The sequence below is a fragment of the Triticum dicoccoides genome, chromosome 1A (genome assembly GCF_002162155.2).
Source record: "Triticum dicoccoides isolate Atlit2015 ecotype Zavitan chromosome 1A, WEW_v2.0, whole genome shotgun sequence".
Lineage (NCBI taxonomy): Eukaryota > Viridiplantae > Streptophyta > Magnoliopsida > Poales > Poaceae > Triticum > Triticum dicoccoides.
The window spans coordinates 381,090,711-381,100,974 of NC_041380.1; the positions used below are offsets into that span (position 1 = coordinate 381,090,711).

The 10,264-nt window shown below is 52.2% G+C and overlaps 2 protein-coding genes and 1 long non-coding RNA gene across 5 annotated transcripts in view; 1 reads left to right on the forward strand and 2 right to left on the reverse strand.

The window, feature by feature from the left end:
• Nucleotides 1-264: 264 nt before the first annotated feature.
• On the reverse strand, nt 265-1,586 carry LOC119274634. The gene is made up of 2 exons (XR_005135250.1): nt 822-1,586; nt 265-693 (listed from the first exon to the last, which is right to left on the reverse strand). It is a non-coding gene; the product is annotated as an uncharacterized LOC119274634 (long non-coding RNA).
• Nucleotides 1,587-2,102: 516 nt separating this feature from the next.
• LOC119274638 (very-long-chain aldehyde decarbonylase GL1-10) lies at nt 2,103-4,624 on the forward strand. Its single transcript, XM_037555358.1, has 5 exons — nt 2,103-2,600; nt 2,952-3,274; nt 3,873-4,020; nt 4,107-4,139; nt 4,301-4,624. The coding sequence occupies exons 1-5, from the start codon at nt 2,271-2,273 to the stop codon at nt 4,370-4,372; spliced, it is 906 nt and encodes a 301-aa protein (XP_037411255.1). The 5' UTR covers nt 2,103-2,270; the 3' UTR covers nt 4,373-4,624.
• Nucleotides 4,625-4,846: 222 nt separating this feature from the next.
• LOC119274647 (zinc finger protein GIS2-like) overlaps nt 4,847-10,264 on the reverse strand; it is a 16,546-nt gene continuing 11,128 nt past the window's right edge. Inside the window, exons 14-17 of one of the 3 annotated variants that reach the window (XM_037555379.1) lie at nt 9,888-10,125; nt 7,221-7,270; nt 6,737-6,832; nt 4,847-5,812 (exon numbers count right to left, since the gene is read on the reverse strand). In XM_037555379.1, the coding sequence (XP_037411276.1) occupies nt 5,164-5,812; nt 6,737-6,832; nt 7,221-7,270; nt 9,888-10,125 (1,033 nt within the window). In that variant the 3' untranslated portion in view covers nt 4,847-5,163. Of the gene's footprint in view, nt 5,813-6,736; nt 6,833-7,020; nt 7,271-7,803; nt 7,997-9,887; nt 10,126-10,264 lie in introns of those variants that run through there. The other 2 variants (XM_037555365.1, XM_037555372.1) reach the window with 2 other exon arrangements.

The following is a 10,264-nucleotide window of genomic DNA, read 5'->3' on the forward strand; positions in this document are numbered from 1 at the left end:
GGCTTGTAATGTAGTCTACTTTCACACACGTTGATATTTAGTTGGCAGAAGGACTAGTTGCACAGACATATGCTCAGTTAGCTTGTAATTTAGTCAGTTACACACATACTGATGTTTAGTTGGCAGGACGCTAGTTGCACACACATATGCGCAATTAACGCGGCAATGTAGTCTAGTTGCACACACATTGATGTTTAGTTGGCAGGACTATTAACACACACATAAGCTTAGTTGGCGCAGTAATATAGTATAGTTGTACACATATTGATGTTTAGTTGACAGAAGAACTATTGGCAACTAGTAAACGTAACAATCCACACACAGATCCATCCACCTGACATGAGCCAACTAGTAAACGTAACAATCCACACACACGAGAGAAAGAAACACACACAAGAGAGGAAAAAGTGTCTGCCATGAACGGGATGGTAGCGACGACCACTACTCAAGGTCGATGCATCCATGCGCTGGGAGGTTGCCACAGCTTGCAGGCTCCGATGACGGCTTAAGCACGCCGGAGGCCGCGGGGTGCTCGCGAACGGTGAGTTAGGGAGGCAATAGGGAATACGACGGCCCCGGCGAGATGACGGAGCAGTGCGTCAACGCCGGTGTTCCGTGCTCTTTTGCTCCTCCATGCTTCATCGCCAGCTCCAGAAGCCAACTAAGTACAAGATCTCGTGCAACCGCACAAACCTGACTAGCCAACTAGTTTAGTCAAGTAGACCAATGCGCATAGTGTTTTGTGTAAAAACAACAGAATCAAGTCGTTAGACCACATGAACAACACCCAATCTCGTGAAAAATTCCCAACAAGCACTCACCACAAAAAGCGCAACCTCATCCCCTGCGGCGAACTGCACAAGAACTCACAGCCCCCTAATCTAAGCTCCCTGCGTGCATCCAGTGTTGCCTAGGGGTACAACGCGACCACACACGCTGATGCATCGTAAAAAAATGCAGGCAACACTATGCCGTGCTGACAGAGAAGCACCAAAAATCGACAGAGAGGCTGTCAAATCAGGTACCGGAATGCATGCACATCAAATCGAATTGATGCGGCCATCGCGCGTGGTGTGGAACAGCGGAAGGGCGGCTACTTCGGGACGCTGGGTGCGGCGGACGGGCACTTGGCTGAGGCCGCCGCGGCCGGGTTTACTCGCCGCCATGGATGGTCACGGCAGCATCGGCCTGTTGCTGAAGGAGGCTGTGACCTGCAGATGGATGGCACAACGGCGCTTGTGCAAGCAAAAGAGGAGGAGGCGGCCAGCAACATACGGGGCATACGGAAGCAGGGGAGCAGGCCCGCCGGGCGCGGCTCGCGTCGCCAGGAGGACGGGACCGGCCTGACGCATGCCGGGCACGGCGTACGTCATCGGAAGGCGGCCGGAGGGGCGCGGCAGCGGGCGCGTAGCCGGCAGCAGGAGCGGAGCGGCGGCTGCGTTGCCGGGAGGAGGAGCGCGGCGGAGGGGCGTTGCCCGAAAGAGGAACGGCGTGGCGGCCGGCGTCGCAGGAGGAGGCAAGGCGGCAGTGGGAGGGTAGTTGAGTGGATAAGGAATACGACGTGTCTACCCCGGGTGAGCGATCCGCAAAACTCTCCCGACCAGATAACGCCTGGCACTGCGGGCCGTACGATACACATGTACCGAGCGGTCACCGCGCGGCCGCTCAGTTCGCCCAGATACCGCGCGTGCACTTTTTAGATTTTAGGTTTTTTTTTTTGATAAACTTCTTCTTCTGTATTCATTCATAAGTAAAATAGCATCGTTTATAAGTAAAGGGATAACCTCATTAGGGAAAGCTCAGCTCACGTCTAAATCTGGGGATCATAATATCAAAGTCCAGATCATGCATGTCATATGGGTCCAAAAGGACAGCCACAGGAGCTCCATGTGGCACGTGAGATCCAACTTAGAAAATCACCAGTGCCGGACAAAGGCCTGCCGGCCCATCGCGCTGAAAGCCGAAAGCCCACGCCGGCCCCACACGTCAGTGAACCGTCCAGCCCGTCGCAGAAGGCGAGCACGACGTCTCGGGCTCACGGCCACTCGCCGGCCAGCGCCAGTGTGACCGAACCGCTCTGGAAACCCGGGGGAGGAGCGGCAAAACATACGCCGCAGCACCCCCGCAATCCCACAGAAATTACGGACGCGTCCCCGGGCGAGTGGGAGGAGTAGTGGCGGAGGGTCTGAGGAGCGAGACTGGCCAGTGGTCTATCTCTCTGTTTTTGCGGGCGGGTCCTTGTGTCTGTCTCTCTGTCCGGCCCGGACGAGATGCTCCCGTGGGCGACGGCGGCGGAGGCCGAGGCGGCGCTGGGGCGCGCCATGACGGCCGCGGAGGCGCTCTGGTTCCGGTGGACCGCGGAGGCGTCCGACTACTACCTCTACTGCCTCAACATCCTCTTCCTCCTCGTCGTCTTCACGCTCGCGCCGCTCCCCGTCGCGCTCCTCGAGCTCCGCGCGCCGCGGGCCGTCGGGCCGTACAAGCTGCAGCCCCGGGTGCGGCTCTCGCGGGCCGAGTTCATCAAGTGCTACGGCGACGTCATGCGCATCTTCTTCCTCGTCATCGGCCCGCTCCAGCTCGTCTCCTACCCCGCCGTCAAGGTCCGCTTCTCCCCCCGACCCTCGTTTTTCCTTTTCTCTTGGCGGATGATGAATCTGCGCAATGCGGCCGGAGATTTGGGGTTCCATGGAAAGAGATCGAATGTCACAGCGCTGACAGGCATGGAATTCAGATTCGCATGCGGTTGTCATTTTGATCTGTATGTTCGGAGGAGTACTAGATTTGAGGAATTTATGGCCTGGGTTCTGCTCCAAAACCCTGTACAAGTGATCCACACTTCAAAGTTTCCCCCAGTTTTCTCCACGCAGTCTTGGCAAAAACAAAAGACTGTTGTTGTATCTAAGACCAAACAATACAGTAGTAAATTTATCCTATTTGATTGATCACTGCAGATGGTGGGAATCCACACCGGACTGCCTCTGCCGTCTCTGGGGGAGATGGCGGCACAGCTGCTGGTCTACTTCCTGGTTGAGGACTACCTCAACTACTGGATCCACCGGCTGCTGCACGGTGAGTGGGGCTATGAGAAGATCCACCGGATCCACCATGAGTACACCGCGCCCATTGGCTTTGCCGCGCCATACGCACATTGGGCAGAGGTGCTCATACTTGGCATCCCCTCCTTCGCTGGGCCGGCCATTGCACCAGGCCACATGATAACATTCTGGCTCTGGATTATACTTCGTCAGATGGAAGCCATTGATACACACAGCGGGTAAGGAATTTCCGTAGTTTCTCTCTTGAGAGATTATGTTTTGCTGCTAGTGATGGATGGATTTATAATAAATGGAGTTGCTGGATGATTGCGATGTTAGCTGCATGACACCAAATATGACTAAAATCGGTACCAATGAATATTAGTGGGGGAGCTGCATGGGTCTATGTCTGAATTAATTGAGTTTTTTCTTAAAAAAAGTCGTAGCTGGCTGCTTACTTGAAGGTTTTCTTAGGAATACATTTCTTTGTTCATCAACATCTATATGAATGGAAGAACCTGGTAATGAAGAAGCTAAAGCTATGATCTCTTTTGTAGGACAAAATTAACAAGCAAACTCTACATTTATTCGGTTTTTCCCCAGCTGTGTTTCAATTCATGTGACTTTATTATTTTGGCCAAAGTATCTTATGTTTCTTAATTATAATTTCACTCTATTGTGAAAAAGATACAACCTACAAGTCTTGAAGAAATAGTAATGTGTGAACAGCTAAGTTACAAGATGCCACATCTAATCCATTTTTTAGGAACAGTTGTTGCTATGACCAGTGACACTGTCCATGACGACTCCACTGAACTTTATCTATTCATTTTGCAGTTTTGATTTCCCATTCAGCCTGACAAAGTATATTCCATTCTATGGAGGAGCAGAATACCATGATTATCATCACTACGTTGGAGGCCAAAGCCAGAGCAATTTTGCTTCCGTTTTCACGTACTGTGATTACCTATATGGGACCGACAGAGTAAGTTTTCCCCTTCATTGCACAAAGGCACTATTCAAAATCTCAGGAAGCGCAAGATTTCTAATTTGAGTATATTGTTCTTTCAGGGTTACAGATTCCACAAGGCTTACTTAGCAAAGGTAGTTTGTTTTAACTGTTTATATCTTCTTCTGTCGTTACATATACTTTACCTAAGAAATAGTATCGTGCATTTTTTTTTTGCCATCTGTGAATTGGCTGTTAAGGTGACTATATATATGGAGCTAATTTTATTGACTTTTCTTGTCCCTGCATGAAATAGTTGAAGGATCTGGCGCCAAGCGACGGCAAGAAAGAAGGTGCTGACGGATTCGCTTATGCAAAGTTGGATTAGATGGTCTTATAGAGTGCATCCTCAGCGCCTCCCTGATGATCTTGTTCAGTTATGGCATTGTGAAAATAGTTGTGTTGAGCTGGACATGTGTAGTTCTTGTTATGTGATTTTTTGTGTTTCTTGCAAGTGTGGTGAACGTCCCTGAACTTGTTATGCTGACCAATAATATTTACCAGATAACCTTTAAGCAAGCTTGCTATCTGCTATATGTCCGTGGATTGGCTTTCAATAAGAAAAGTATGATTAAGCTTGTGCACTTGATGGTCATACTGAATATTTATCATCTGTCTACGAGGAAAAAAATGTACATCCATTTCAGTTCACACGCAAGCTCCAGTTATAAGATTGTACAGTATCAATTGCAACGTTTTAAACTTTGGGAGGATAGCAAAATAGGACATACTACCAAATTTGACAATTGCCTCAAGAAAATGTGAAATAATACTGAAAACACAGTTTAGACCATGAAACTTGTAAGCATTAATATAAGGCGCTCCATTCATATAGATCCACTCTCAACAGAATGATCCAGTTAAAATAGCTGAAATCACAATTTACAGATAAACACTTGGTATTCACTAATCCATGAAAATAATTATTATTCAAAACACAGGGAGCAAGGGAGTCTGATCTGAAAATACCCTAGAAGCCATTCAATAACCACAAGACTAACAAGTTGCAGAAACAACTGGAATACTTAATCCCTTAGACATTCAAAAACACGACGCACGTCAAAATGATGATTCACAACACGATCGATCAAAAGGACTGAAAGAGCTCATGGTAGTCGTTCAGTATCGGCGTGGAGGGAACCGGTCCAGGAGCCTCCCAGATGGACACTCGTAAGCCATATGACCACGGCCACCGCAGTTGTTGCAGATCATGAAAGCACCACCCATGCAGTCACGGCTCATATGGCCAACCTGGTTGCAGGCCCGGCAGACCACGTCGCTGTAGCCACCATGGAAGAGAGCACCACCGCCACCACGGAAGGGAGCATCACCACGGAAGGGAGCATCGCCACCACGGAACAGAGCATCGCCGCCACGGAACAGAGCATCGCTGCCACGGAAGGGAGGAGGCCCACCCCTCTCGTTGATCTCGTCGGATTTGGGGCATTGACGGGCCAAATGCCCTGCAACATGGCAGAGATTGCAAACAGGCTCATTGGTGCAGTTACGGGCAAGATGGCCACTCTTCCTACAGTTGTTGCAGGCCTTCTCATTGGTGCACTCCACGGCAATGTGCCCTGGTTTGTAGCAGTTGTTGCAGAGCTTCACTTCTCCAGGCAGCATTGGCGGAGCAGTGCAGTCTTTTGCAATGTGACCTGATTTGCCACAGTTGCGGCATATCCCTTCATTCGGGCAGGCATTAGCCATGTGCCCAGGCTCTTTGCAGTTCCAGCAGAGATCTTTGGAAGAACACTCAGCTGCAATGTGCCTGCAGAAATTTAAAGATTGAGTGGGCACTGTTTTTGCCTCAGAAGGAAGGTAGAGGATGTACTATGCAAGGCTTTCCTGGTCACATGGAGGAATAACGTATGACCTATGTACTCCCTCCGTCTCAAAATAAGCGTCTTAACTTTATACTAACTTTAGTACAAAGTTGTACTAGAGTTGAGACACTTATTTTAGGATGGAGGGAGTACAACTTAAGCTTCACAATTTATCATGTACTGGTCATTTTTATGATGGTTATGATCTACGTACGGTTCAAGCTTCAAGTATCATTATCTGTTAACCACCGCTTTCTGATAATATATTTGCGTCCAGAATAAATTATGAAAAATGAACCAAATCCTTGTACAAGGCACTTGCACTAAAAAGGTACTAACATAAGATGATTACAAATGACATAAGACAGGTGACACATGTATTGTTTTGAGGGGGGTGGGGGGATCTCAAATAACTATCAATTCATGCTGATACTAGATTTCTCATTAAACATGACAAGAACATAAGGTGCCTCAAAATGGTTAAGCACGAACAAATAATTGCAACCATTAATCATGGTAACCCAATGTAAAATATGCACTGGAGAACAACTAGGTCTACCGAGAATATTAAAAGCATGAAAACTCCACATGAAAAGAAATGCAGTAGTTACATGATGATGGACAGAGTTCTAGATACAATACAGCATACAAAAGCAAATAACTGCAACCAGCAATTATGGTAATCTGGTGTAAAATATGCACTAGAAAATAGCAGGGCTATTGAGAATATTGAAAGCATTGGAATCATTATGAATAAGAAGTCAAGAATACAATAAAAAGTTGCTACACAATGGAAGATCTTAACATGAGCTAACATACAAGACTGCAAAATCTCAGATCCGCATGACCAAACAAGTAATAGTCCTTACCCTGGAAGGCCACAGGCATGGCAGACAGACACATTTGGACAATCTCTAGCAAAATGCCCTGGACGCTTACAGTTGTTGCACAAATCACTAGCAGACCTGCAGTACAAGTAAAGGAAATAATTAAAGGATACACAGCCCCCTGCTACCATCATAGAAACCAGGGCTAGTGTAAGGCCTCTTCAGGTAGCATTATGGCCAACATATACAGTTAAGAGAGAAAGCAACAACGCTTGATATACAATGGCAAATGTTTATCGTGTTTCATTAAATAAGGCGGCTCAAACCTGCTTGGACCACGGCGGCCGTCCCTGTCTCTCCGGTATGGCGCGTCACGGTACGAGGTGCGTTCAGTACGCATCCTCCGGTCCCTCGGCGGCGGGCTTCGGCTGCTCATCGTCAACCCTTCCTTCTAAATCTCCTGCCTCCAAGCTCCCACCAAACTGTGAACACCACACGTCCAAACCACAAAATCACCACAACTCACCCTGCTTCCTTCCTCCCTTCCTTCCTTCCTGTCGACAACAAAACCACAGGCTGAAATCCAACCCCATGAGGCCAACAACCATCATCATCCTCTACTAAGCACGCTGAATTCCAACCGTAGGCCGCACGAACTTCCCCTACTTTCCGCCATGACCATTCACGACATTCAAGCACCGCCCCCGCATCTTGATTTCTCGCGACGCAAGGGTTTCCTTCCCAGACAACACCACCACACAATTCGCGCCCTAACAATAAATTTTGTTTTACCACCTGACCCTACAGGCTACAGCCATGAACCGTCCTACAACCACCTCAGCACGATGGATTATCAACATACGAGGGCCTCAACAGTTCCACCGGGCCATGCTCATAAGTCCTATCGTACAAAGCCCAAAGCTTCAGCGAAAGAAACCCTAGGGGCGGCGACCACATCGGGCAACAGCAAGCGGGTTCGCATCTACTCGGGCAACATACGCCGATACGCGTATATACAGCTAAAGGCACGAAATCTCGAGGAAGATAGCCGATTTCTGCCTACACGGCGCAAATTAGGTGCAGGTGAAGTTGACGAAACCGAGGCTTACCTAGGGTGCGGATCTCCAGCAGGGAAGAGGACGACTGAAGAAACCCTACGAGTCCGGCGAGCTCCGGCGGAGGTCAGCGGGTGGAAGCCGCGGCGGCGACGGTGAGGGACAGCGACCCCGACTCGCGATGTTGGATTGGGATTGGGTAGGTCCGGACACCGAACGCACCCGGTCGGTCGGTCGGGAAGACGACGCAGGCAGATCCAGGCTATAAGAGGGAACACGTGATCACCCTAGCCGTCCGATCTCCAGTGGACGGCTCACAGAAAGCGAGCAACCCGTAGAAGACTAGAAGTCGTAACGCAAAGTTTTAAAAAGGCTGTGGCTCTTGTGGGCCGGAATCGAACGGCGACTCTTGGGCTTGGGCCAGGATGTCTCTCGCCGGCTGCGGCAGTGGCGGCGGCGCGGCGGCGACGTGGACGCCACCGTACTGCACCATCGTGGCGGCCGACACGTCCGACTTCTCGTACCTCTCCTGCCCGACCTGCGGCCGCCGCGCGCTCCCGGGCCACCCCGAGGGCTCCCCCTGCGGCGCGTGCGGCGGACCCGCCCCGGCGCGCGCCTACCGGCTGCTCCTCTCCGTGGCCACCCACGACCGCGTCTTCCCCGTCGTCCTCTTCGACCGCGCCGCGCGCGCCCTGCTCGGCTGCTCCGCTGACGAGCTCGCGCGCCTCTTCGCCGCGCACCGGGGCGCCGCGCGCGCCGCGGCGGACGCCCTGCAGGGGGAAATGTGTCGCCTGGCGCTGCGCGAGCCCACCAAGGACGGTGCCGAGCACCTCCGCGCCGTCTCCGTCGTGCCGCTCCGTGACGGGTTCCGCCCGGTCGTCGACACCCTCAGGACGCTCTACTCGCGCGCCGGCGGCTGACCGCCATGCTTAAGATGGAGTGTATGTGTTCGATGAAACGCTTGTATGCGTCCTGCTCTGTAGTGTTGCGAACTGTCTCAATCGATGATCTCTAACTGTGATGTTATTACAGTGTAGTAATTGACCCAAAGACTTCCGGAGAGGCTTGTTTTGCTCCCGCGCCGTCCTCCCCAGGGCGGCTCGGGCGGCGACCCCCTCCCCTCCGGCCGAACCTCCCCTCCAGCCACCCCCTTCCTCCCGCCGCCGCCAAATGCTTCTGCCAGGCGAAGCCCGCGCGGATCTGGCGGCGGCAGGCCGTCGTTCCTCGTGCAGACCGCTCGGGGGACGGGGGAGCTCCGTGGGGCGGCGGGCGGCGCGGCGTGACTCCGGCGTGCGTCGCTTCTGCTGGTGGTGGTCGGAGACAGTGGGGCGGATGCGTTCGCGGCTCCCTTCCATTGGCCTTCCCCGAATCAGCGGCTCCCTGTTTGGCGACAGGTGGGCGTCGGGGATGGCTGCTGGTTTCGCCTCAGATGTGTCCAACGGAGGTTGCTGTGAGGCGCGGGGTGGCGGTGCTCACCCTTCCCCGAGGCGCCGCCGTCCGCTCTGGCTTGTGGTTCTGCCTTCTGGCGGCGCTGGTGTGGACGGCGCGCCTGTCGGCTTCGGCTTGGCCCGATCCGGTGGGGAGCGGCGGGGGGCAAGTTGGATCCTGTCAGATCTGGCCTGCGGCGACCCGGATTTGGTCATGTGTGGCGATGGGGCTGCAGTGGCCCTTCTTTGTGGTGGTGCAGTGAGCGGTGCTACGAGATCAATTCGATGCTTATTGGAGGTGGTATGCTCATTTGGGCGAAAGCCCCGCTCCTGCCGAAGCCGGCGTCGACGATGCTTGTGGGTGCCGCTAACCTCCTTGGAGGCGGTGCTGTCATGGTGACTACCCCTTCACATCCCAGGGGAAACCCATGTTCCAAGTCCGTTTGGAACGGACGATGGCAGCGCACATTATGTCGCATCCCTTCTTGAAGGCATCATCTGGGGGGAGGCTCAGTTGGTCTCTGTGGTGGCTGCTCGCTGCGGGTTTGACGGTTTTGGTGGTGCGGCCGGCTTGGCGCTGATGGTGGTCTGTGCTTTGTTGGCGAGGAGGTGGTGCTCTGAATGCAAGATCATGGCTCAGCCTTGCTCTGGATTGGTTCTGATTTTCATCCGAAGCCGGGTTAGGGGTCGTTATCCTACTCAATGGATCACCTCGTTCCCATATGACACCTCTACCTCTGCTGGGTGTTGTTGGGTGGCGACCAGACGGCCAACGTTCAAGGCTCTCCTTGCTTGGTCAGATGAAGATGTAAGTTGAGGTCCTCCTCCTGGCGGGTTGTGCTGATGAGATTTGTGATGGCGGTCGGTGGTGTTGGTGTGTCCAGCTTCGGATTGTTGAAAGGCCTTCTCCCTGTGTGCCCTTTCCTCGGCGGGTCTTCCGGTGGTTCTGCTGGATGTGTGTGTGTGTGTGTTTTCGGTTGCATCTTTTCTCATGTTTTCCCCGTGTACTCTGGTTCATTTGAATCTATCTTGTATGGAGCCACGAGGCTTGTAGGCAAATTGATTGAATATATTCAGGTGGGGATCCC

Bases quoted from the DNA above. Each gene is read 5' to 3' on its own strand.
- LOC119274638 (XM_037555358.1), top strand. From the start codon at position 2,271: ATGCTCCCGTGGGCGACGGCGGCGGAGGCCGAGGCGGCGCTGGGGCGC. The intron at 3,275-3,872 runs GTAAGGAATTTC...TTCATTTTGCAG, and splicing joins GCCATTGATACACACAGCGG to TTTTGATTTCCCATTCAGCC. The intron at 4,021-4,106 runs GTAAGTTTTCCC...TTGTTCTTTCAG, and splicing joins ACCTATATGGGACCGACAGA to GGTTACAGATTCCACAAGGC.